The sequence below is a fragment of the Oncorhynchus mykiss genome, chromosome 17 (assembly GCF_013265735.2).
Source record: "Oncorhynchus mykiss isolate Arlee chromosome 17, USDA_OmykA_1.1, whole genome shotgun sequence".
NCBI lineage: Eukaryota > Metazoa > Chordata > Actinopteri > Salmoniformes > Salmonidae > Oncorhynchus > Oncorhynchus mykiss.
Genome location: NC_048581.1, coordinates 58,041,237 through 58,069,232, shown reverse-complemented (window position 1 = coordinate 58,069,232; position 27,996 = coordinate 58,041,237). Strand labels below are relative to the sequence as shown.

Here is a 27,996-nt window from a genome sequence, read left to right as displayed (position 1 = left end):
CCTGTCCAAATTCATTATCAGGCTTCTTCATCAATAACCATCAAAGCACAGGTGAAGTATGTACAAGGGTTATTCTCAGTTTGTATACACAGAAGAGGACACTTAATCAAACATATATGTTTTCTATAAACAAATGTTCTCATCACCAGCCTGTCATTTTAAATGTGTCAGTAATGCTTACTTGTAAAACACATAAATCAAATATATTCCCGGTGGAAAAACAATAATGCCGAATTTGAAACAGCAATAATGACACATTCATGATGGGGTTACGGCTATCCCTATTTCACCAGCAGGCACTGGTAAAGGAAAGGTGTGTGTGTCAGAGACAAGGGGAAGTGGGGGTGTGCTCAGCAATCTGGAAATGAGAGGGGAGACTAATATTCCTCTCTCCCTCTTTCCTTCCCCCTCCCTCTCCCTCCACCTTTTGGCTCTTTAAAAGCCGCTGTCCGTGGTGTGTGTCTGCTTCATTATCGCTCTGTTGTAGCTGGAGGGGATTCCTATCCACTCTGCCTCGCTTCTCCCAACCAACAACTGGAACTGAGCTGAATAAGAACAAACCTCAGAGAACAGCCTACCCTGACATTGAATATCTGGCATTGAAACAAATAGGAACCTCCTGGACTATTACTTAACTTTTGTTGGTGGACCACGTGTATTTTAAGGGAAACATGCTTCTGTACCCTGACCTTCTGGCCCTGCTCTTCCTCCAGCTTGCCCTCTCCAGCCCGTGGACGCTAGCCTCCCGGCTGCCCCCTCTCAGAGGAAGGAGTCCCTCCAGTAAGGGCTTACAGGGGGCTAGGGCCCCCAACCAGAGGCAACAGTCTGGGGAGCTCAGCACCACTGTCCTGTTCCTGGGGGAGCCCTGTGGGGTCTACACCCTGAGCTGTGCTCGAGGACTCCGCTGCGCCCCACCACTGGGAGACCCCAGCCCCCTCCAGGCCCTTCTGCAGGGCAGGGGAGTCTGCGGCAACGCCAGTGAACCCAGCCCTTCTGAGAGTCCCCAGCCAAAAGGTAAGACACCTACTACAGCACAGAGGGAGAAGCCACTCAGTTACATCTGGTGGGGTGGAGGAGGAGGTACTGTAAACTATAACTAAAATCAATGCTAAATTGAGCTTTTGCAGATAGCTCACTTGACCTAGTTATGGGCTGTATAACAAGGGCCCAGAGTTGATCCTTGTCAGGATATGGATATGACGCCAGCGCTGTATATCTTAGATAATTAAATAAACGTTGCTCTGATGACTTTGTTGTGATAAGAAAGGTCCCGATTGTGAGATTGTATTGGCCTGTGGAAGTGGAAAATGTGTAGCTTCATCAGAAGTAAGAAATACAGCTAGGTCGTAATGGAGCACACAATTGGCACTGACAGTAGTTTACATTGGAGACAGAGCCAAGATCAGTATGCAGTGCTCCAAACTCAGCCACAAGACTTAGGATTTCTTTCAAATAAATCTATGCTCAGACTCCACCAGGAATTAAATTGTTTTGTGTGTGGGAAATGTTCTTCTCTTAAATAATCCCAATTATGTCATGTTGACCTCAAATCACCAGCAGCTGGAAATTTTACTCAACAACCTGTTAATGCCAATCTGTGAACATGATATGTGACTCTACCTACTGGTTTGTCTCTGCCACTGCATTCATCAGATATTTCAGTAATCAGTTACTGTGGTAATGTAATCCATTACTATGCTAAAGCTGTTGTCATGTATTTTTTCCAGCCACACACCCGACACTGACTGAAGACCTGGAGAAGGTAAAATCCTTTACTTAAGACATGTCATAATGAGGACATGTTGTACTTCCAAATGTGTGGAGGACTGTGTTGAGCGATAGAATTGAAAGACAATAAAACATGCACCTGAAATAGTGGCGGGGGTTTTAATAATGAAAACCCGCTCTCTCTCTCCTTCTCTTTCTCTCCTTCTCTCTCTAGGCTCCGTGTCGTAGGCTGCTGAACACTGTACTTAAAGGTCTTGAGCCCGTGGTCTTCCAGTCAGACCGTGGCGATATCTATATGCCCAACTGTGACAAGCGTGGTTTCTTCAGAAAGAAACAGGTATGTTTAGAAGCAGACTGGTTTATGCATGTATAGCAGAGGTGGTTCGCCAAACTATGCTTGCATGATGAGTAACCTTGCCTAAGTAGGAGTTCAGTGGACCAACTCAATCTTGAGTTGCAGGCTGGACTCGATAGTCAATGCCTGGTCAGAAATGTTTGTGTGTATGTGTTTGAGTGTCGTTGTTGTGTCCTATACAAAACTGCACATCTCTAATAGGCTTTATCTCTGTGTGGCAGTGTCGGTCGTCTCGGGGCATGCACCGCGGTCACTGCTGGTGTGTGAATGAGAGTGGCATGTCAACATCATCACACACAAGTCCAGAGGGCACCCTGATCTGTGACAATGTATGAGAGGGCACTGCCCAGTCCAACACACCCTGAAGTCTGGAATATTGACCAATGGGTGAGGATCGAGAGGAAAAGCAAGATGAGGAGAAAAGAGGGGGATAGAAGAAGAACAGAAGAGCTGCCCAAAGTGCTGGACACTAAATGGCCAATAAATGCAAAATTCACCCAACTGCATCCCAAATGGCACCCTTTTGTAGGGAATAGGGTGCCATTTCAGATGCATTCCCTACTACACTACTACCTACAAGCACATTTTTCCAATTGTATTTCTCGGGCAGGTCATTCGCTTTATCCATCCCTGTTAGTTTGGTCTCACAGCGCCCTCTAGTGATGAGTTGTGATACAGTTCAAACCAGAGATTTTTACTAAGTAGGCTTCACCTGAGTTTAGACTGGATGGGTATGGAATTATTGCACTTTTTAATATCTGTACTCTGTGTTATAAATATGCAGAGTTGTGAGTTAATTTTATAACCTAACTCAAAGTGGGTAGACCTGTAGTAGACTACACCCCCAATCCCATTTACCCGCTGCGTGCCATGACAGTCTAGGCCAGGGTACTCAACTCTTACCCTACGAGGTCGACAGCCTGCTGGTTTTCTGTTCTACCTGATAATTAATTGCACACACCTGGTGTCCCAGGTCTAAATCAATCCTTGATTATAGGGGAACAATAAAAAAATGCAGTGGAACTTGCTTCGAAGTCCAGAGTTGAGTTTGAGGGGTCTAGGCCTAGTGATGACGATTGTCTCTGATGATGTTACCACTGTCGCTCTTATAGTTCTGAAACTATGCACTTAAATCTGACATTCTGATGTTCAAACTCCAGGACCAAGAACTACTGGAGCACCTCCAATCTTTTTACTGACATTATAGCTGAGCAGACATGTTTTTAGAGTATAAGATATAGTCTTTTTATATACATATATAAATTAAAACCTGATGTATTATTTAATTCTCAGTATGTATTTTTTATAACAAATTGTACATTTTATTTAAGTGCTTTTTTGTCTTCTATTGGGCATGACAAAACATTGTATTTTGTACTGTACCTGCTGAACCTATTTTATTGATGTAATTATTTATGTTGACAATCTTTTATACTTAAGTAAATGTGACATTTTATCAATAAAAGCCTCTGAGTGGAAACACACTGGAAGCAAATTTATGTTGATGGGTATCTTTCCCAGATGTCTGGTGAAGATACTTACCTGCTGTATAATATATGTTTTAGAGGTTTCATGTGAGCCTCATAACAGCCTGGAATAACAGCATGTGGTCTACGGTTTAACAAAAACCTGTTTGTGATTGAAAATAACCTTGCTATGGCTGTAATGGCTGGCCAGTGTGCCCTTAATCCAGAAATCGTTCTCATATGACCAGGAAGATTTAGAACAGGACTGGCTCTCAGTTACCATGACAATATCTAAAGCCAAGGAGCTTTGGAGTTAGTTTGCTCTTAAAAGTTTAAAGCGTGTTTTTTTTATTTTTACGTTCTTCACCTTCCAAAAGCACAATCTGAGTCTTATAAAAAGATACACAATACACATTTTTCAAACAGCAGGAGACAAGAATGTTAAGTGAATTAGTTGGCATTTGTGACTTTACATACAAATGGAACACACACACAAACACACGTACACACAAAGACTGCTTTGTTTTAGTCATTTAAATGTTATTAGGAGATTGAAAAAGGACGACCTGAACTCATGTAACTCTACTCCATTCCGGAATAAAGGGGAAATTAGAATTAAATGTCACAAAACAAATGTTTATATTTTTGGGAATCTACTGTATATAAGTCTCATTGGAGTAATTACATTTGAACCATATTCTAGTATTTTATGATAATCTAAAAATAGGTCAACAATATCAAACAATTGTTACGGACTCATTATGTAGAAATCTAAGGTAGTTGAATGAGAAGTTGATTGTTTTGATATTCAATGGCGCTGGAATGTATAGAGGCCGTTTTTCGGGATCCTGACCAATTCTGCGGTTTTGTGTGTTTTGTTTGCGCTGATCTTAACACTTCTTGTACATAATGTTTCTGCCCATTGTTTCCTATAACCTTAAAAAGCTTCTGGACATCAGAACAGCGATCACTAACCTCAATTTGTATGAAGATTTATATTTCAACAAGTCGGCGGCACACCCCAGACCAGGGCCTAATCCCCGACAGGTGGAAGAGAAATAGAGGCCAACGTGCGGGTACCCTGATGAAACTACGCAGAGGAGAAAATAAACAGCCACAACCATCTGTTCTATTGGCAAATATACAAATCACTGGAGACCTGAAGATGGGACCTAAAGAACTGTAATATCCTATGCTTCTCGGAAACTTGGTCATATTCTAGCTGGTTTTTCTATACATCGGCAGGACAGAACTGCAGCGTCGGGTAAGCTCAAGGGGGAGGTGTGTGTCTCTTTTGTTAACAACAGCTGGTTCGCAATCTCTAATATTAAGGAAGTCTTGAGGTTCTGCCCGCCTGCGTTAGAATACCTCATGATAATCTGTAGACCATACTATTTATCAAGAGAGTATCTATAATATATCTATAATTTTCTTAGCTGTCTATTTACTGCCACAAACCGATGCTGGCACTAAGACCACACTCAACGAGCTGTATAGGGCCATAACTAAATAAGAAATAGCTCACCCAGAGGCGGCACTCCTGGTGGCCAGGGATTTTAATGCAGGAGAACTAAAAATCAGTTTTAACTGATTTCTACCAGCATGTCACCTGTGCAACTAGAGGCAAAAAAGTGAGATCACCATTACTCCACACACAGAGTCGCATACAAAGCTCTCCCTCGCCATCCTTTTGGCAAATCTGACCATACTCTATCCTCCTGATTCCACCTTACAAGCAAAAACTCAAACAGGAAGTACCAGTGGCACGCTCAATATGGAAGTGGTCCGATGAAGCAGATGCTAAGCTGCAGGACTGTTTCGCTAGCACAGACTCATATATTCTTGGACGCATCGAGGAATTTACCACATCAGTCACCGGCTTCATTAATAAGTGCATCGTTGACGACGTCCCCACAGTGATCGTACGTACAGTGGGGAGAACAAGTATTTGATACACTGCCGATTCTGCAGGTTTTCCTACTTATAAAGCATGTAGAGGTCTGTAATTTTTCAACTGTGAGAGACGGAATACAATGTGATTTTCTGGATTTTTGTTTTAGATTCTGTCTCTCACAGTTGAAGTGTACATATGATACAAATTACAGACCTCTACATGCTTTGTAAGTAGGAAAACCTGCAAAATCGGCAGTGTATCAAATACATGTTCTCCCCACTGTATATACCCCAAACAGAAGTCATGGATTACAGCCAACATCCACGCTGAGCGGGACACCAGTGGAGGCTGCTGAGGGGAGGGCGGCTCATAATAATGGCTGGGATGGAGTGTATGGAATGGCATGTAACACACGTAAACCATGTTTTTGCTGTATTTGGTACAATGCCACTCCAGCTATTACCACGAGCTTATCCTACCCAATTAAGGTGCCACCAACCTCCTGTGCGGGACACCCTCTGTCAAACATTCAAACAGGAAAAGCTTCAATAGAGGACTGAGATCGAATCCTACTACACCGGCTCATTCACAAAGCCACAGGGCCATACGGATTACCAGGACACGTACTCAGAGCACGTGCTGACCAGGTGGCAAGTGCCTTTACTGACATTTTCCTCCTCTCCCTTACCCAGTCTGTTTCAAGCAGACCACCAGTCGCTGTGCCCAAGAACGCAAAGGTAACTTCGCCCTGTAGCACCCACATCTGTAGCCCGGAAATGCTTTCAAATTCTGGTCATGGCTCACATCAACACCATCATCCCAGACACCCTGGAGCCACTCCAATTTGCATAGAGCACCAACAGATCCACAGATGGCGCAATCTCTATTGCACTCCACACGGCCCTTTCCCACTTGGACAAAAGGAAAACCTATGTGAGAATGCTGTTCATTGACTACAGCTCAGCGTTAAACAACAATGGTGCCCTCCAAGCTCATCACTAAGCTAAGGAACTTGGGACTGAACACCTCCCTCTACAACTGGATCCTGGACAGGAAGCCACCAGGTGGTGAGGGTAGCCAACAACACATCTGCCACACTGACCTTCAACAAGGGGGCCCCTCAGGGGTGCCTGCTTGGTCTCATCCTGTATTCCCTGTTCACAGTTGATGATGAGAAAGCATATAGGGAGGAGGGCAGTGTGGTGCCAGGACAAATCAAATCAAATCAAATGTATTCATATAGCCCTTCGTACATCATCTGATATCTCAAAGTGCTGTACAGAAACCCAGCCTAAAACCCCAAACAGCAAGCAATGCAGGTGAGAAGCACGGTGGCTAGGAAAAACTCCCTAGAAAGGCCAAAACCTAGGAAGAAACCTAGATAGGAACCAGGCTATGTGGGGTGGCCAGTCCTCTTCTGGCTGTGCCAGGTGGAGATTATAACAGAACATGGCCAAGATGTTCAACAACCTCTCCCTCAACGTCAGCAAGACAAAGGAGCTGATTGTGGACTACAGGAAATGGAGGTCCGAGCACGCCCCAATTCACATCATCGGGGCTGCAGTGGAGCGGGTTGAGAGCTTCAAGTTCCTCGGTGTCCACATCACTAAGGCTCTATAATGGTCCAAACACACCAACACAGTCGCGAAGAGGGCACAACAACTCCTCATCCTCCTCAGGAGGCTCAAAAGATTTGGCATGTACCATCAGATCCTCAAAAAAGAAAGTCAAACAATTAAATAATGGATAAAAAAAGCAAAATAAAAGTTATATAGCTGTACCATGACTGGCTGCATCACCGCTTGGTATGGCAACTACTTGGCATCACTGGGAAGGAGCTCCCTGCCAGTCGGTGTCAGAGGAAGACCCAAAATTAAAAATAAAATAAAAACTCCAGCGCCCAAGTCATACACTGCACCAAGTATGGAACCAACAGGACCCTGAACAGCTTCAACCCCCAAGCAATAAGACTGCTAAATAGTTAGCCAAATAGCTACTCGGACTATCTGTAGTGAACCTTTTTGCAATAACTTGTTTTGACACATCAACTCGGTACAGCTACCCCTTGTATCCAAGTTGTTGTTACTCATGGTGTATCTATTATTACATGTATTATTGCTTGTTTTCCTTTCTCTAGTTTCCTTCTCTCTGCATGGTTGGGAAGTTCCCGTAAAACAAACTTTTCACTGTTAGTCCACACCTGTTGTTTACGAGGCATGTGACGAATAATAAAATTAGATTTGATGTTGCTGCATTTGTGGGCGGAGTGCGCGAGCGCTGAAATCGTTGCGCACCTGTCAACTGGGCACTGGGTAGGTGATGCCAGATGATGGCGAGTGTCTTTAATGTGATCTGAGTTTGTTTTTCGGCGACTATTGGGGCAACAGAGTCACTTAAGAAGGCAAAAGGAAATAATAAAACCAGGGAGTCATTGAAGGAGTTTATCGTGGCAGCGTCACAAACTTGGGACCGAATAACAACACCAAACCAAAGGTGAATTCATGTAAACAAAATCAACAACTTTTTTTTTTTGTCCGCTGCTCTTCATTGCAGCCAACTCAGACTATTGTTTATTGTACTTTAAGCGAGCAATGGCTTCTCCGGGTGCCAGTTCGAGCCCTTTGAGTATCCTGGCTCCCAAAACGAAGACAAAGAAGAAACATTTTGTACAGCAGAAAGTGGAGGTGTTCCGAGCCAGTGACCCTATTCTAAGCGTCCTTATGTGGGGAGTCAATCACTCGGTACGTCGATTAAATCAATGTTTTTGTTGATGTTATTATTATTATTATTATTGTGTGTGTTCTAACAGTGTAACGTATCCACTATCTGCAGATTAATGACCTGGTCCAGGTGCCTGTCCCCGTCATGCTGCTTCCTGATGACTTCAAAGCCAATACCAAGATCAAAGTCAACAACCATCTCTTCAACAAGTAGGCTACTTTACTAGACTCCATACAACTCCGTAAAAAATAGATATATTGATCCTTGCTCAAGTGGAGAGTTAATCATGTAATCTGATTTATAAATCCCCTTCTTGACTCAATTGTTCCAAATTTGTCACACAATCTCTGCCAGGGCAGGCTCTAGCCTTTCGGGGGCCCTAAGCAAGATTTGGTGTCCCTTTTAGTTTTAAAGTTCATTTCCTTGAATTGTACACATTTTTCCATGGGGCGTAGAGTGAATGGTGTTGTTTTAAAGGCCTACCTCAATCAAAAACTTTATTTTACACACTGAGGTTGGAATAACACTGTGTAACTGAGAACATAATGATAATGGCCTATTAGTGTAACAGCTGTTTGAAAAGACCAGCTGAAATTTCAGCCTGTTTTGGTGGGATGGATTATTGGCCTTCCATTATGACAGCACCATGCGGTAAATTAGTTAATAGACCAATAAGAGTTCCAAACCTCTCTGACAACAATAGCTAATTTTCAGTTTTCCCCTCCCCATGCAGACCACTCCCAGACAGTCCTAGCAAAATTCATGCTTAAGAAATTCAAATCAAATCAAATTGTATTTGTGACATGTGCCAAATACAACAGGTGGAGGAGACTTTACAGTGAAATGCTTACTTACAAGCCCTAAACCAACAATGCAGTTTTAAGAAAATACCCCCCAAAAGCAAGAGATGAGAATAACAAATAAAGAGCAGCAGTAAATAACAATAGTGGGGCTATATACAGGGTGCACCGTTACAGTGTCAATATGCAGGGGCCCCGGGGTCGAGGTAATATGAACATGTAGGTAGAATCAAATTGTATTTGTCACATGCGCCAAATACAACAGGTGGAGGGAGACCTTACAGTGAAATGCTTACTTACAGGCTCTAAACAATAGTGCAAAAAAGGTGTTAGGTGAACAATAGGTAAGTAAAGAAATAAAATAACAGTAAAAAGACAGACTATATACAGTAGCGAAGCTATAAAAGTAGTGAGGCTACATACAGACACTGGTTAGTCAGGCTGATTGAGGTAGTATGTACATGTAGATATGGTTAAAGTGACTATGCATATATGATGAACAGTAGCAGTAGCGTAAAAGAGGGGTTGACGGTGGTGGGACACAATGCAGATAGCCCGGTTAGCTAATGTGCGGGAGCACTGGTTGGTAGGCCCAATTGAGGTAGTATATACATGAATGTATAGTTAAAGTGACTATGCATATATGATAAAAAAAAGTAGCAGCAGCGTAAAAAGAGGGGTTGGGGGGAGGCACACAATGCAAATAGTCCGGGTAGCCATTTGATTACCTGTTCAGGAGTCTTATGGCTTGGGGGTAGAAACTGTTGAGAAGCCTTTTTGTCCTAGACTTGGCACTCCGGTACCGTTTGCCATGCAGTAGTAGAGAGCACAGTCTATGACTGGGGTGGCTGTGATATTTCACAATATTTAGGGCCGTCCTCTGACACCGCATGGTGTAGAGGTCCTGGATGCCAGGCAGCTTAGCCCCAGTGATGTACTGGGCCGTACGCACTACCCTCTGTAGTGTCTTGCGGTACCAGGCAGTGATGCTCTCGATGTTGCAACTGTAGAACCTTTTGAGGATCTCGGGACCCATGCCAAATCTTTTTAATTTCCTGAGGGGGAATAGGCTTTGTTGTGACCTCTTCACGACTGTCTTGGTGTGTTTGGACCATTCTAGTTTGTTGTTGATGTGGACACCAAGGGACTTGACGCTCTCAACCTGCTCCACTACAGCCCCGTCGATGAGAATGGGGGCATGCGCGGTCCTCCTTTTCCTGTAGTCCACAATCATCTCCTTAGTCTTAGTTACGTTGAGGGACAGATTCTGGCACCACCTGGCCAGGTCTCTGACCTCCTCCTTATAGGCTGTCTCGTCGTTGTCGGTGATCAGGCCTACCACTGTTGTGTCGTCTGCAAACTTAATGATGGTTTTGGAGTCGTGCCTGGCTATGCAGTCGTGGGTGAACAGGGAGTACAGGAGGGGACTGAGCACGCACCTCTGTGGAGCTCCAGTGTTAAGGATCAGCATGGCAGATGTGTTGCTACCTACCCTCACCAGCTGGGGGCGGACGGTCAGGAAGTCCAGGATCCAGTTGCAGAGGGAGGTGTTTAGTCCCAGGATCCTTAGCTTAGTGATGAGCTTTGAGGGCACTATGGTGTTGAACGCTGAACTGTAGTCAATGAATAGCATTCTCACATAAGTGTTCCTTTTGTCCAGGTGAGAAAGGGCAGTGTTGAGCGCAATAGAGATTGCATCATCTGTGGATCTGTTTGGGCGGTATGCAAATTGGAGTGTGTCTAGCGTTTCTGGGATAATGGTGTTGATGTGAGCCATGACCAACCTTTCAAAGCACTTCATGGCTACGGACGTGAGTGCTATAGGTCTGTAGTCATTTAGGCAGGTTGCCTTTGTGTTCTTGTGCACAGGGACTATGGTGGTCTGCCTGAAACATGTTGGTATTACAGACTCAATCAGAGACTCTGGGATCGCGCCCAGGCTCTGTCGTAACCGGCTGCGACCGGGAGGTCCGTGGGGCGACGCACAATTGGCATAGCGTCGTCCGGGTTAGGGAGGGTTTGGCCGGTAGGGATACCCTTGTCTCATCACGCACCAGCGACTCCTGTGGCATGCTGGGCGCAGTGCACGATAACCAAGGTTGCCAGATGCACGGTGTTTCCTCTGACACATTGGTGCGGCTGGCTTCCGGGTTGGATGAGCGCTCTGTTAAGAAGCTGTGCGGCTTGGTTGGGTTGTGTATCAGAGGACGCATGACTTTCAACCTTCGTCTCTCCCGAGCCCGTACGGGAGTTGCAGCGATGAGACAAGATAGTAGCTACTAACAGTTGTATACCACGAAATTGGGGAGAAAAAGGGGGTAAAAATTCACACACACAAAGAAAATTAAAAATGTCAGTTGGTCAGCACATGCCCGGAGTACACGTCCTGGTAATCCTTCTGGCCCCGCGGCCTTGTGTAACCTGTTTTAAAGGTCTTAGTCACGTTGGCTACGGAGAGAGTGATCACACAGTCGTCCGGAACAGCTGATGCTCTCATGCATGCCTCAGTGTTGCTTGCCTCGAAGCGAGCATAGAAGTGATTTAGCTCGTCTGGTAGGCTCATGTCACTGGGCAGCTCGCGGCTTCCCTTTGTCGTCTTTGTGGCCTTTGTAGTCTGTAATAGTTTGCAAGCCCTGCCACATAAGACGAGCGTTGGAGCCGGTGTAGTATGATTCAGTCTTAGCCCTGTATTGACGCTTTGCCTGTTTGATGGTTCGTCGCAGGGCATAGCAGGATTTCTTGTAAGCTTCCGGGTTAGAGTCCCGCACCTTGAAAGCAGAAGCTCTATACATGGCTCAGTGTGAATGTTGCCTGTAATCCATGGCTTCTGGTTGGGGTATGTACGTACAGTCACTGTGGGGACAATGTCCTCGATGCACTTATTGATAAAGCCAGTGACTGATGTTGTGTACTCCTCAATGCCATCGGAAGAATCCCGGAACATGTTCCAGTCTGTGATAGCAAAACAGTCCTGTAGTTTAGCGTCTGCTTCATCTGACCACTTTTTTTATAGACCGAGTCACTGGTGCTTAATATTTGCTTGTAAACAGGAATCAGGAGGATAGAATTGTGGTCGGATTTACCAAATGGAGGGCGAGGGAGAGCTTTGTACGCATCTCTGTGTGTGGAGTACAGGTGATCTAGATTTTTTTTATTCTGGTTGCACATTTAACATGTTGATAGAAATTTGGTAGAACTGATTTTAAGTTTCCCTGCATTATGTCTCCGGCCACTAGGAGCGCCGCCTCTGGGTGAGTGGTTTCCTGTTGGCTTATTTCCTTATACAGCTGACTGAGTGTGGTCTTAGTCCCAGCAGCTGTCTGTGGTGGTAAAGTATGTGTAGCCATTTGATTAGATGTTCAGGAGTCTTATGGCTTAGCTGTTTAGAAGCCTCTTGGACAATGACTTGGCGCTCCGGTACCGCTTTCCGTGCGTTAGCAGAGAAAACAGTCTATGATTAGGGTGGCTGGAGTCTTTGACAATTTTTAGGACCTTCAAATGACACCGCCTGGTATAGAGGTCCTGGATGGGAGGAAGCTTGGCTCCAGTGATGTACTTGGCTGTACGCACTACCCTCTGTAGAGTCTTGCGGGTCAGAGGCTGAGCAGTTGCCATACCAGGCAGTGATGCAACAATCAGGATGCTCTCAATGACTTTTACTAAGCTATTTTCAATGTTTTAAATTAAAATGGTAAAAAAAATCACAGTAAGGTACTTAATTGTTACCCTGAAATGAGTTGATAGTGAGATAAAAAAATTAAAACAGAAGCATTGGACCTCAAGTTTTTACCCAATTATACACATTTTGCCAAGGGGCAGAGAGCATACAATTGCAGTTACTGCTAATTTCCTGCAAATATACCAATTTTGCCATGATGTGGGATACATTTTTGCATTTCTAAAGCTAATTTCCTGCAATTCTACAGAGAGTCTTGTGCCATGTTATTATGATATCTGAGTGAAAATGACGAACAAAATCAATTGGAGCCCCCGGAGCACGTGTGCTGCTTGTCCAGTCGGTTTTCGGTCATATTTACTACAAATGTAGATAACTACCAGTCTAAACATTGTTTGCTGACATGGCTAATTGAGTGACAGTTAGTGACTGACATAACAAGAGAGAAACTGCTGATGCACAACCAAATTTTGGAATTTCACACGGCTTATTCTACTATTCTTAGTAAGATGAGACCCCGACTGAGTTCCTAAAAAAAAAAACATGTTTAAAAAAAATTACATTTACATAAACATTAAGAGATCGTTTATGTTGCTTATGCCTGGAACCGGCCCTGATCTTTGCCACAAACCAACTTTCTGTTCTAGCAATAATTGCATATTAGAAGATAAACATAGGTTTGTCTATCTGAATGTCAAAGGCGAGCACTACCTATGAAGCTGCATTCTGTGCAGAGATGTGAGAGGGAGTGTTTGTGGGAAACACTGCTACCTAAAGCATTATTGAGAGATTTGGAGTCTTGCAGGTTTTTAAGAAGGACGATTTACAGTAAAGTGCTCATACTATTCTAAAAGAGAAAGAAATGTCCTGTGTGTGGACCAGAGCAGGGATTGTTTAATCTCTCGGTGCAGCTCAGCTCACACAAACACCATGACGCTCAATGGCTAAGTAGACAGCGCAATTAGACTCACGATGACATGTCCACTGAAAGGAATGTGAAAGGAATCGGACACAGAGAGAGAGAGAGAGAGAGAGTGTGTGTGTGTGTGTGTGAGAGACACACAAGTGACAGTGATGAGTCTAATAAAAATAAAGTGTATTCTTGTATTTGTCAAATGCCAGAGATTGGCTGCTCTGATGTCTCATTTTGTGTTGTTATTGTACAGTGGGGTCCTGCATGTTTCTTAGGCAGAGACCGTAAACTGTATTAACCTCAATGAGATTTGGTAGAGTTTTCCAATCCTTTAATCTGGTCAGGAATTCAGGCCCTGGTGAAGGATTGCTCCCACTTTACTTTGTTTGGATTCTTTTTAATTTGCACAAGAATGAGAAAGTCCTTTGAAATAATTTTGGAATGATAGGCACAGTGGTTCAGATATCGTAATATCAATCAGATGTCTTCAGAAATGCCATCCTCTTATTAATCCAATTATTATTCCAATGCTATTTTTACAGTAGCCCGTGGACTGCAAAACCTACTCATCCAAAATTGTTATTGCACGGTGGTGGTTGCAACAATATAATTGATTTGAGCTTGTCCTCAGATTATTCTTCAATACACTATTCATAATATTAATCAGTTATTGAGCTCAGTTGTACAAGTTGCTCATTCCGATCCTTGTATTTACAGTCTGTTCTCTTCTCTGCTTTCCTCCCTAAGTTGTAGTACACAGCTGAAAGCACTTGGGAGAATGATTAGAAGCGTGTTGTCCCGTTTCTGAACAATGAAGTGTGAAATTCCTGCCTCGAGTAGGGAGAGGAGAGGGAAAGAGGGAGATGCAAAACAACATGCAGAATAGAGAATGATACCCATGTCCTCGTGGTTAATAGGTGTAATGCATCAGGTCATTAAGTTGAAGTCTGGTTCTGGTGTTTCTCATGTTTGTCTACAAGATGTATAATTATAGTCCTTATGTTTGTGAATGTTGAATTCATATAGGCCTAACCTTATAAAACCCTTAGAATTAGAATGAGTAGAAGAGGCATCCCCATTCGTTCTACTTGTATGATCGGAAATCGCCAAAAATAATATAAAGCTGTAATAAACATCAATAATTACACTTTTGATCTCTATTATTTGTTTCTCTACAGAGAGAATCTTCCAGGACATTTCAAGTTCAAAGAGTATTGTCCACAGGTGTTCCGCAATCTCCGAGAGCGCTTTGGAATCGAGGATCTGGATTATCAGGTATGAATACTCACACACAGGCCAACATGGTGAGTCTTTATAAGCTCTGTGGCTTTGATGGCCTACTAGAAAGGGGGTAGGATTGAATGGGGCAGTTTTAAATTTGCATGAGGTTGGCATAATATTTGCATGGATTGGTTGGTAGGTAAGGTCTGTGTGTTCACTGCATGTTCTCACATAGTGGTGTCTGTCGATTTTCATTGTCACAGGTTATGTGGCATTAATAGGGACTCGTGTGATTTGGGGGAGAGTTGCAATTCAAAGGTGATGGAATTTTACTGGTCCGATGTCCGTTTAATCAGTCATATCCCAATTTTCTTCTAAGAGATGCATCTACCATCTGTTTTGATGCTGTGTTAGAAAAACATAAACTCCACATTAATTTATGTTTCAGTCATGAAAACATCTGTCAAAGTTAGATTTTGTGGTTAACCATACCCTTTATGTACCGAGATTTAAAATGTTTTCCATAACAAAAACAAAGGAAAGGTTTTTAGATATTATTGGTGGCTGTTGCACTTCTCTTAACTCCATATCCCCTCTGATACCAAGGGTTCTCTGGCACGCAGCCCTCCGGTGAAGGACGGGGATGGTCACGGAGTGGGGCTGCTGCTGACATCATATGATCGCACCCTGAAACTCAAACAGATCTCCAGTGAGGAAGTGGAGGACATGCACAACATCCTATCTGAATATCACCAGGTAACAACACTGACACCCTATTCCCATCTGGCAACCTATTCCCTTTAGTACACAACTGTGCAACAGTGAGAGTGCAAAGCTGGTCCTGGAGACGGGTGTTTTTAAGCTTTTGTTCCAACTCAGCATTAAAAGTGATACTTCGGGATTTCAGCAATGAGGCCCTTTATCTACTCCCCCGGTTAGATGAACTCGTGGATACCATTTTTTCCTAGAACCTAGGAAGAAACCTAGAGAGGAACCAGGCTATAAGGGGTGGCCAGTCCTCTTCTGGCTGTGCCGGGTGGAGATTATAACAGAACATGACCAAGATGTTCATAGATGGCCAGCATGGTGAAATAATAATAATCACAGTAGTTGTCAAGGGTGCAACAGGTCAGCACCTCAGGAGTAAATGTCAGTTGTCTTTTCATAGCTGATCATTCAGAGTATCTCTACCGCTCCTGCTGTCTCTAGAGAGTTGAAAACAGCAGGTCTGGGACAGGTAGCAAGTCCGGTGAACAGGTCAGGGTTCCAAAGCCGCAGGCAGAACAGTTGAAACTGGAGCAGCAGCACGGCCAGCTGGACTGGGGAAAGCAAGGAGTCATCAGGCAAGGTAGTCCTGGAACAATGCTCTGCACGTCCTGTACTGGAGTTGAGAAGCAATCTCATATACAGATGCAGCATCACACTTAAATAAAATAACTGCATACTTTATTAAGCTCTTGATCACCTCACCCACATCGTCCCTGCTTCTCCCTCTCTGCCAGCACATAGTGACGTGTCACGGCAGCACGCTGCTGCCTCAGTTTCTGGCCATGTACCGGGTGACCGTGGAGAGTGAGGACACCTACCTCATCGTTATGAGGAACATGTTCAGCCACAGGCTCAACGTTCACAGGAAGTACGACCTTAAGGTATCAATCAATCAATCACATTATTTTATAAAATACCTTTTTGCATCAGCAGTAGTCATAAAGAAAGCCCTATACACTTTTTCAATACAACATGTTTAGGATATTTTGAGTGCAACCACATTTGGGTTTTTTCAAATGATGTAACAACATTTAGCCCATATATTCAGGTCACTCATCATCAGTTCTATGATGTTCCATGTAGTGGATATGAGGTATGTTACTGGTTTGGGCTCAGGATAAAGTTAGTCTAATTACAATAATGTGGTTATATTGAGATTATGCTCTCACACAGACGGACCACTAGATGGTATACTGGTGTCGTTACCCATTCTGTCCACAGTAGTTTTGCTCAGTTCCACCATAGATGTAATTACTTGCAGTGAAAGAAAGCAACCCGGCTCTCCGCCCCTGGTTAGAGAATAAGGCAGCCTCACAAAGTTACACACACACACACACACACACAGGGAAACTTAATTTACACACAATAGAACATAGGTACATGGGGTTGGTTCTGAAAGGTACAGAAAGGGAATAATGAATATAAACATATTGCAGAGTAACAAATGGGTATGAATGAGCTTCAACACTGTAATGGCATAGAACTGGAATAGCTCAATATGAAGGACTGTATATGATAATACATTGCAGTGATGAGCAATAGCAACCATAGCTAATAACTGTACATGATAATAGATATAGTAGGCTATTACAAAGTAAGGCACAACAACGACTGTAATCGACCAGTAGATGGTGAAGGTTATAACACAGTAACAAGTATCAAATAGATAGTAAATATGAAACAAGTAAATAGCCACTAATAATTGCAGCGAGCCAGTCTCTGCGGTGTCAGCCAGACATAAACAAGTAACACAAGCTGGAAAATAGTCCTACAGCGCCCTCTGCAGGATAATTGGTAACAGGCAGGTTTGTAAACAGAATGTGTTCTTTTATCAGGGGTCTCTGGTGTCCCGTGAAGCGAGTTTAAAGGAAAAGGTAAGATCATAGCAAATGGATTTATTTTCAAAAGTGAGTTGTGGGATATTTTGAAATTGATCAACATGTAGATCCAAATTGGTTCTCTTATTGACTTGCTCCCTCTCCCCTCTTTCTCGTTGTGTTTTCAGGAGAAAGAGTTGCCCACGTACAAAGATGTGGACTTCAGGAATAACATGCAGAAGGTTTATGTGAGTGAGGAGGAGAAGGAGAGGATCATGGACAAGCTCAATAGAGACGTGGAGGTGAGTGTCCGAGACATGGCACAGCATCAGTTGCACTACAGTACAATATGCATCAGTGCAGAGTGGCTGGCTGAGAGGGATGCCCCAGTGTGGGTTGAGAGGGAGGAAAGATGAACAGATGTGACTGAGCTGTTGTAATTGGCTAACTGTACTATGTTTGTCTTTTCTTCTGTGTGTGTCTGTCTCCCTTTCTCTCTCGCTCTTTTTCTCTCTCCAGTTCCTGGTGCATCTGAGGATCATGGACTACAGCCTGCTGCTGGGGATCCACGATGTGGGCCGGGTGGAGGAGGAGGAGATGGAGGAGGAGTCGTATGATGATTATGATGCTGAGGACGAGGAGGACGAGGAGAACAGCCTGACTCCTGCTCCTGCTGTGGGCTCCTATGGCACCTCCCCTGAGGGCATAGCTGGCTACATGAACTCCTTTAAACCCCTGGGGCCCGGGGAGTTTGACCCTTATGTAGACGTCTACGCCATTCAGAGTGCTGTGGGTGAGTCCCCATAGAGATCCTATAATTAACTTCTAGAATTAAAGTTTTCCTGACCAAGATGGCAGATTTTTAGGCATATTGCTAGGATGACAAATTACGTTCTATTTAGTTCTGAGCCCCAACAAGTTTTTTAATTTTTTTAAAAATTTTTTTATTTCACCTTTATTTAACCAGGTAGGCTAGTTGAGAACAAGTTCTCATTTGCAACTGCGACCTGGCCAAGATAAGGCATAGCAGTGTGAACAGACAACACAGAGTTACACATGGAGTAAACAATTAACAAGTCAATAACACAGTAGAAAAAAGGGGAGTCTATATATACATTGTGTGCAAAAGGCATGAGAAGGTAGGCAAATAATTACAATTATGCAGATTAACACTGGAGTGATAAATGATCAGATGGTTATGTAAAGGTAGAGATAGAGATATTGGTGTGCAAAAGAGCAGAAAAATAAATAAATAAAAACAGTATGGGGATGAGGTAGGTGAAAATGGGTGGGCTATTTACCAATAGACTATGTACAGCTGCAGCGATCGGTTAGCTGCTCAGATAGCAGATGTTTGAAGTTGGTGAGGGAGATAAAAGTCTCCAACTTCAGCGATTTTTGCAATTCGTTCCAATCACAGGCAGCAGAGAACTGGAACGAAAGGCGGCCAAATGAGGTGTTGGCTTTAGGGATGAAGTGAATTTTGTAGCTGATCAGAACAATGATTCAAAGAGGAATGGTTTCTTTTTTGATGTCTTGGATGTTTTGTATGGTCATTGATGATCTAACTATTGGATACATTGATATAAACCATGGCATTGTTGAATACTTGTTTCTGATTGGCTTGAAAGGCATTATTTCCTTTTATACAAATAGTGGGTCTAATGCTGATTGGTTAACCTTATTCTAGCCGGTGTCTATACCATGAGTTACCACTGGCTACATCTATGACATTAAATGCCTATTTATTCTGTTCCATCTGACTGCGCAATCCATTGTCTCATCAGCCCAGCCAGACAATTTCTAAACTAGATCATCACTTTAAAACGCATCTAGACATTATCTCACATTTCTTTTAGACTAACATTTAGTTTTCAACAGTGGACATTTGTATAAACCTTGCTGTCTGTCTCTCTGACATTTGCAACATTGTTTCAGTAATCAAATTCGATCTCTAGCCATCCCATAGTAATGAACGTGTTGGGAAGATACAGACAGGCAGGCACCGTTTCTGAGCCAGTTGAAATAATGAATCAGCTAGCATCATTTTTATGGATGTATACAAAGAAATATCAATTGAAAAAAGGTAAAAATAAACAAAGTTTGCAGTCTTTCCTGCTTCAGTTTGAAGTGATTGGGTTAACTGTGTTGTTGGCTAGCTCCTCTGAACAACAGTGTCCTGATGAGAGAGCACATGTTCTATGCCAGGTGAAATCAGACCTCATTAGCTCATTGTTATGGATGTATCCAAATAAATGTCACTAGAAAACAGCTTAAACAAATGCAAATGCAGCTACTGTTGTTATTCTGGCTGCACTGTTTGACGTGACTGTAAGTTAGCCGTAGTTAGCCGTAGTTAACAAGTGAGCAAGCATGGGATAAGAACGTTGCCAGCCAGTATGACAATAGAACATTTAGAACGAACGACTGGGTCGCATCCGTAGATGGAGAACAAAAAGACTGAACGACTGGGTCGCGTCTCTGGAAACCGAACTGATAAAACAAACGACCAGCTGGCTTGGGTAGCAACCCTAGATTTGTGTTGGGACTATATCTTGTGGAAGGATGAAAGAGTATGAATAAATTAATCTAAATAATGAAAATATGGCAATCATTATTTGAATATGTTGGTAATTCGTTGAATAAAAGTGATAATGCCCTCGAAGCTGGTGTTTGGAGGATATATTGCCAATTTTTGTCTCGGGCCTAACAAAACCTGTGCCAATATATCCTAAAAACACCGGCTTCTCGGGCATTATCACTTAAATAACACACAGTATATTTGCACGGTAGAATTCAGTGACTGTAGTTCATTCTTATGTTCAATGTTTGAGGTGCTTTTGAAAGCAAAAGTCAAATTGAAAACATTACTGGCCTTGTTGATTTAGATTTTAATAATAGCAAACTAGGAGTGATGGTTCGGTTAGCTAAACTAGCAAGTCTGTTTGGTTACTAACTACTGTCGCTAACTAGTAAACTTGCTAGCTACTTCACATTTCTAGCGGCAGGGTCATTCCTAATATGTGGCTCCTTTTCTGTCCCCAGGAAATATCAGTTCTTATTTAGTATAAAATTTGGATTCCAAAAGGCTTTAAATATAAGATCAGGTGTCCTTTACCTTAACACCAAAATATGGATCCTGAAAGGCAATTTTCTGCATTTGAAACACTTTTTGTCAGTGAATGTAGGCATTTTTGCCATGTCTCCAGATGTTATTTACTTCCACAAGAAAAATGTTTCAAATCTTTCTTCATTATTTTATAGTCCTAGTTAGTCTTCTTCGTCATTAGTGTTTTTTCATGATTATTGTATTTATTATTTTATTTAAGATTTTCTGTGTGTCTGATATCACTTATCACCCTGTAAGTTTGTTGTAATTTTCCATTTAAGAAAACGACCTCTTCCTACAATGGCACCACATTCAAGAAGTGTCATAATTTATTGGGTGGGAAAACTATGGTGCAAAGCTAGATAACTAGTCTGTATGTCCCACTCATAAATGTCCACCCTGTTAGGCTAAATTATAGACAAAATATGTTTGATAGAGAAGTTAAAATCCTGTTCAAATGTTCACCGTTAAGTGCCTGAGCTTGACCAATATGTTTTTCTGATAAAATATACATATTTTTGTATTCTTTCTTCCTAAAGTTGAGGTCCAAATGCCACCGCATTGTAGGAATTGCCCGGCAAATGTGTTATATTATAGCCATAGTATAATCAACTTTTTTATTTTACCAGGTAAGTTGACTGAGAACACGTTCTCATTTACAGCAATGACCTGGGGAATAGTTACAGGGGACATGAGGGGGATGAATTAAACAATTGTAAGCTGGGGATGATTAGATGACCATGATGGACAGCTTGGGAATTTAACCAGGACGCTGGGGTTAACACCCCTACTCTTACAATAAGTGCCATGGGTTCTTTAATGACCTCAGAGAGTCAGGACACCCGTTTAACGTCCCATCCGAAAGACAGCACCCTACAAAGGGCAGTCAATGCCAAGGGGCATTTTTTTGACCAGAGGAAAGAGTGCCTACTGGCTCCCCAACACCACTTCCAGCAGCAGCTGGTCTCCCATCCAGGGACTGACCAGGACTAACCCTGCTTAGCTTCAGAAGCAAGCCAGCAGTAGGATTCAGGGTGGTATGCTGCTAGCTAACTTGTGGCTCTATGCAGCTCCTTCTACATCGTTCATTATTTTCCATAGAACGCATAGACTCCTGTTGATTATCCTTTAGACATAGTGATGATGAGAAATAATGAACTTGTGTGCACAATCCTAACCTGAGATACCCATGACTTACTTACTTGATACTGCATCAATGTGTCAATGAGAGATTTGTGTGAAAATGTATCATATGCATCCAAATACAGTTAGGATTTGTCTCATACTATATTAAGCCATATACAATACAGTACATGTATACCTCGCAGTCGGTGGGGGAGTGATGATTGTCTATCCACTGTGTGATAGCCGTGTGTCTTGCTTCTGTAGGTGCACCCCAGAGGGAGGTGTACTTCATGGGTCTGATTGACGTCCTGACTCACTATGACACCAAGAAGAAAGCCGCTCATGCTGCCAAGACCGTCAAACATGGGGTGAGTGACACACGGATGTGTGCATGCTTGCAATAGAGTTGAGTATAAATTCTGAACTCTACTTTAGAACCTTTTAGGGGGTAGGAAATACCCACATTTTTCAATTGTTTTTCAAGATGTTTTCTATCTGAAAAGTTAGTTGTTGATTTATCAATATCTGTATTTGACATGTTGTGTTTTTGTGATTCCTAGTCTGGAGCAGAAATCTCCACCGTTCACCCTGAGCAGTATGCAAAGAGGTTCCGTGAGTTCATTGCTAAGATCTTTGCCTAGCTTACCAGAAAACAGCTACATCTACAGTACCATGGCCGACTCAATACGAAAAAACTCCCCATTTAGTACCTTGTTACAATTCATTATCTAACAGACACTGTATTTGATTCTAATATTTAACGACACTGCTTTTTGATTTCATGAATCAATTCAAGTAGATGATTTTGTATATAGATAACTACAGAGCAAATATACAGTATATTAACTAAGAAATATACCGTTTTTTAAAGCTATTTATTTAATTGAAGTTAAAAAAGACTCTTGGTACTAGCTTTGCCACCTGTGGAACACGAGAGAAACTACAACGTCACATGCCTCGAGTTCTGGTTGACTGGAATTTTGGAGACCTGGCAGAGTTCTATTCGCTGTGGAAGTCTGACAACAGAGTGCGTTTGAATGGCTTCGGTGACGATGGGAAGAGAGAGAACATTGTCTTTGTGTCATGCTCTTCCAGCTGATTATGACTGGATGGAGGCACAAAAGGAAGGAGTGACCGTAGCGATGGCTATTAATTTATGGCCACACACACTGGACTGGTATTTTAGAAAGACTGATCGATGTCCTTCTTTGCCTAGATTTCCTTAAATCAAAACAAGGTGGAGAAATGCCTTTAAGTCTTTTGAAATCACTGATGTATTTTAATATATTGGGAGTGGCTCCTAATCCATGAGCGGATCTTTTATTTCTGAGGCTCCGTATCCGTGAGTGCGCAAATTCTCGCAGTATGTCTCATTCATTTTCTCATGCCGAACCCAGATTAGATACATGGCTAGTTAAATCAGAATTAAATTGCAAAAATATGATATTCGCAATGTCACTAAGGAAAAACAAAACCACTACAATGTCAATGATTTTGTCATGAGTTCAGTACCATTTGCTTGATTTGCGGACCCATGACGAAGGTTTATCGTCATTAGCTAGCTAACGTTAGCATGCTAGTGTTAGCTAGCAAGCTGTATTCACGTCCATTGGAAACCGATGCAACCCTGGTGGCTACATGGCTAGCTAGATGACCGGTAGTGACAGTGAGGTTCATATGAGAGTCAAGGCTCTAATGCCATCGTGCACATAAAATACTGTTTGAAGAGCTAGCTAAGTTAGCTAAGACGGTATACCAGTTATTATGTTAACTAGCTTTGCCTGCATGGCAGGACCAGTGTTGTCCAAGATGGTAGATCGTCTCTGGTGATGTGTCAACATTACAACCAAATTACAACCTATGGGACGCAAACATTCCTGCACATACACAGGTATCGGATAACAATAAGAAATATTTCTCAATATATTGCATATTTAGTCCACAATTTTTCTGACATTTGGCTTGTAGTTCTTGCACAACAAAGTAGTAGAGACCGTTTTCAGGGACCTACCCAATCAAAACAAACAGTGAAATTATAGTTAGGGAGAAATTAACCATACGACCGCTACTAGGTGTCAATGTATCCCCACAGATCAAATGGATTTCAACAGTACTTAATAGAGTCCACTAACTTGCTGCACTGGTGTAAAATATCACTATTGCACATGATTTGTATATTGACATATCTGGGACATTTTGGAGGACACTTATGGATCTGTTAGACATACATACATCTATGTATTTTCTCTGTAAACGGATTTGTATTTCTTGGGTGAGGTGGGGCTAACTAAATAAGAAATTACAATCCAGGACAAATGGAAATACAGCCTGCTTTGTGATATCAAATGCCTTTTAACATTTTAAGATGGGGTATGCAACCAAGCACACATGAAACCATTCATGAAGACAAATGATTTGAAGTAAGCCCCTGCTGAGTATAAACAATTAAAAATTATTATAGATGCCCCAAAATAGATTGAATGGACTTGTAATTCACACAGTACTGATGAAAAAATCAAGTGCATTTGATGTAAATATAGGTATACAAGGACATCTCGTGGTCAGCAGGTTTTTCATCCTCAGTCACTAGCTATCATAATTGTGTATCCCTCCTTCACAAGCTTGATGTTTCCTATGCAAAAAAGTAAAACATTGATGCACTAGCATGCAATGACGCAGGTATTTACATTGCAACATATATTGTCATTGACTAAAACAAAAATATAATTGTATGAGAAACCATAAAACTTCAATTAATAGCCGGGGTGTTTATTTTCTTAAATCACTGAACACACGTGCCTTTTATTAGAACATGCTTCTATTTGAGCCAGGCATCTATCTCCATAATGCACACAGTTTTTGCAAATTTGCATAGTTAATTGTCTAATTCCAGCATTCACTTCCAGTGTTATCTTTACAAACGGTGTCTTGTTTATTTTGTGTTAGTATTCCACTATAAATACAACTTTTTAAAAAACTTGACAATCATTTTTCTCCACTTTGCTGTGCATTTTCGGCAGTTCTTACTTTAGCCACTAGAGACGATTTCTAGGGGTCTATGTTCCCAAAGGTTTTGTGTTTCCCAAAGTGTTTTTGTGCTTGCCAGTTAGCTAGCCGTTCTCAGCTGTTAGCAACCAATGGCTAGCAGTTTCTTTCTGGTTATAAAACAGATGATTACCATAATTTCTTCGAGACATTACTGAATTATTTAACGTAACAAATCAAACGTTAAACCTCAAACAATTCATGGTAATCTCAAACAGGCAGTGGTGGAAAAAGTACCCAATTGTCAAACTTGGGTAAAAGTCAAGATACATTTTTAATAGAAAATGACTCAGGTGAAAGTCACCCAGTAAAATATTACTTCAGTATAAAAGCCTAATAGTATTTGGTTTTAAATATACTTATATATCAAAAGTAAATATACATAAGTATCAAAAGTTAAAGTATAAATAATTTCAAAATTCCTTCCTTACATTTTTTTTATGCACACTCACGGATATGGAGCCATCGATCTGGTCACGGATTAGGAACCACTCGCTAATATAATTTGTACAAATGACATTAAATGTTTCTTTAAATCTATGTTTGAGTTGATATCTACTAAATTATCTGTGTTACATTTTCGGAAGTTCTGTCTCTCCCATAAATCCAGATATCCTAATAGGCCTACAGTAAGGTGAGTCACAGTATTCCCAAAGTTCTTATCATATTTTATTAGTAATGTAATTTTGAAGCATAGACCTAGCAAATTCTCCAGTGTTAAATCAACACTGACAGTGTTAAATCAACACTGACAGTGTTAAATTTAACACTGGGCCCGTGCCTACACGGGTCCATGCTTTTCAGTGTTAAATTAACATTCATAGACATTTAGCTATCTTGCTGTTGCTAGCTAATTTGTCCTGGGAGAAACACTGGGTGTTTTTTTTATTTTTATTTTTTTTACCTAAAATGCATAGGGTGCGTTGTAATTTTGAGTCATAGAAAAATTGTGTGTTCTCCACTTTGACAATTAATCCACAGATAAAAAGGGAAACCTAGTTTGTTTTCTTTGGTTAATCTCTTGTTCATCTTCTTTGGATTTTATATGGCGGTTGGCAACCAAATTTAAGGTGCATTACCGCTACCAACTGGACTGGAGTGTGGACCTCGTTCATCTTTCAATCACCCCCATAGGTATATCCTCGTAAAAACGAATGAGTATATAAGAGAGGTAGTACTTACAGCGAGTCAAACGTCTAAAATAGAACGGGCTCATATAACCAAGTTCTATTTTAGCACCTGGCTACGCAGTTGCCCGCGAGCAGTTTGGATGAAATTATTGAATATGTGTAAATCACAGGAGGTTGGTGGCACCTTAATTGGGGAGAATGGGCTCATGGTAATGACTAGAGTGGAATGGTATCAAATACATCAGGTGTTTTGATTCCATTTCCTCCGTTCCAACCATTATTATGAGCCGTTCTTCTCTCAGCAGCCTCCTACAGTGTATATTTATTTTGCAACGCTCGCGCACGTAACGTGGCCGGTTTGGTCAGCATGTAACACAGTGGCGTTAGGAATATTCTGGTTTACAGGCCACATCAGGCTTACAAGCCACATTATGCTGGCTTGCAAAGTCATGTATACTGAACAAAAATGTAAATGCAACCATTTCAAATATTTTACTGAGTTACAGTTCATGTAAGGAAATCAATCAATTGAAATGAATTCATTCGGTCCTAATCTATCTTTCACATGACTGGGCTGGGGTGCAGCCATGGGTGCACCCACTGGGGAGGCAGGCCCAGAAAAGGGCTTTATTACAGAAAGAAATACTACTCAGTTTCATCAGCTGTCCGAGTGACTGGTTTCAGACAATCCTGCAGGTGTAGAAGCCGGATGTGGAGGTCCTAGGTGGTACCACGTGGTCTGCGGTTGTGATAAGATAATTATGTTCTCCAGGTACATAACCCAATTCAGTTGTAATTACTCAGTCTGCTATATCAGGATTTGTAAGATACTGCTAGAAATGAAAACAGACGGAGGCCCAGTCTACCACAGTCAAATGTTTATTCACGGGAACGTTCTAAAGTTAAGAATACAAAACAATTCATTTTATACTGACTTCTCACGCCCACACATACATACGCACACATATACACACAACCATACGCACACACATGTCCTGCTACGCACACACTGTCTCACTACCCAGCCAACAGAGATTAGTGACCTTGTCCTTGAGACGTACTCCCCGTTCTCTCACAAATCTCTAGTCAGGTCGGCACCGAGCTCAGACAGTCTGTGTTTAAAATACCATAAAGACATGGTTTTACCCTAATTCTGACTAGGACTACACATATATTGATTATGATTTATACATTCTAATCAATTCCATACAATTATATGTTTCAGGGCGGAATATTCTAATCATTCAATTAACAGACAATTTTCACCTATCAGGTTGTGAGGCAGGTTGAACGTACTGGCAAATTCTCTAAAACGACATTGGAGGCGGATTATGGTATATAAATGAACATTAAATTCTCAGGCAACAGCTCTGGTGGACATTCCTGCAGTCAGCATGCCAATTGCACGCTCCCTCAAAACTGTGGCATTGGGTTTTGTGACAAAACTGCACATTTTTGTCCTTTTATTGTCCTGAGCACAAGGTGCACCTGTGTAATGATGTTGTTTAATCAGCTTCTTGATATGCCACACCTGTCAGGTGGATGGAATATCTTGGCAAAGGAGTAATGTTCACTAACAGGGATGTAAACAAATTTGTGCACAATAAGAGAAATAAGCTTTTTGTGCATATGGAAGAATTCTGGTATCTTTTATTTCAACTCATGAAACATGGGACCAAGACTTTATATGTTGCGTTTATATTTTTGTTCTGTATGTAATTCCTTTTGGAATCCAGCCAGCGTTAGGACATCCGACAGTTGGAATTGTTTAATCACCTGCAATAAATCTAACTGATTGGATTAGTTTAGAAAAATAGCGTAAGATTAATCAATCAATCAATGTCCATTCAAAAACACAAATATAAGAACAATCCTTAACATTTCCACCTGCAGTAGAGCATGCTGATAATGGTGGACGTGGTTTTGATGGGAACGTTATACTCTCCACAGAGTAAAACTGACACTCTCACACTCAACACTGGTTATTAACACCAACACTGGGGTTATTTTACACCACTGAGTGTTAATTTCATATTTACAAAGTTGATTTAACTCCGGAGTCAACAATAGAAATGTTATACTGAAAAATAAACACTAGGTAACACTGGACAATATTCTGTTTGGAGGAAAATAATGGTATTGAACGTCTAGGGATGTCATTAACATGTTAATGCCTTCCAGTAAACCACCAAATCCCACATGGCAGGCAATCACAGTGCAATCTGATT

At 41.8% G+C, this 27,996-nt stretch overlaps 2 protein-coding genes across 3 annotated transcripts; both read left to right on the top strand.

Moving 5' to 3' along the window:
* Positions 1 to 334: 334 nt before the first annotated feature.
* LOC110494217 (insulin-like growth factor-binding protein 3) lies at positions 335 to 3,582 on the top strand. Its single transcript, XM_021569058.2, has 4 exons — positions 335 to 1,014; positions 1,728 to 1,762; positions 1,943 to 2,065; positions 2,305 to 3,582. The coding sequence occupies exons 1-4, from the start codon at positions 672 to 674 to the stop codon at positions 2,416 to 2,418; spliced, it is 615 nt and encodes a 204-aa protein (XP_021424733.2). The 5' UTR covers positions 335 to 671; the 3' UTR covers positions 2,419 to 3,582.
* A 3,334-nt stretch (positions 3,583 to 6,916) lies between these two features.
* LOC110494216 (phosphatidylinositol 5-phosphate 4-kinase type-2 gamma) lies at positions 6,917 to 26,160 on the top strand. 2 transcript variants are annotated; one of them, XM_021569057.2, is made up of 11 exons: positions 6,917 to 7,936; positions 8,029 to 8,184; positions 8,276 to 8,373; positions 14,732 to 14,828; positions 15,381 to 15,530; positions 16,277 to 16,423; positions 17,378 to 17,416; positions 17,548 to 17,661; positions 17,879 to 18,152; positions 21,858 to 21,961; positions 22,154 to 26,160. In XM_021569057.2, the coding sequence occupies exons 2-11, from the start codon at positions 8,035 to 8,037 to the stop codon at positions 22,232 to 22,234; spliced, it is 1,254 nt and encodes a 417-aa protein (XP_021424732.1). In that variant the 5' UTR covers positions 6,917 to 7,936; positions 8,029 to 8,034; the 3' UTR covers positions 22,235 to 26,160. The 2 variants fall into 2 exon arrangements, with proteins under 2 accessions (XP_021424732.1, XP_021424731.1); XM_021569056.2 differs by having other exon boundaries at positions 6,917 to 8,184.
* The last annotated feature ends 1,836 nt before the right edge of the window (positions 26,161 to 27,996 follow it).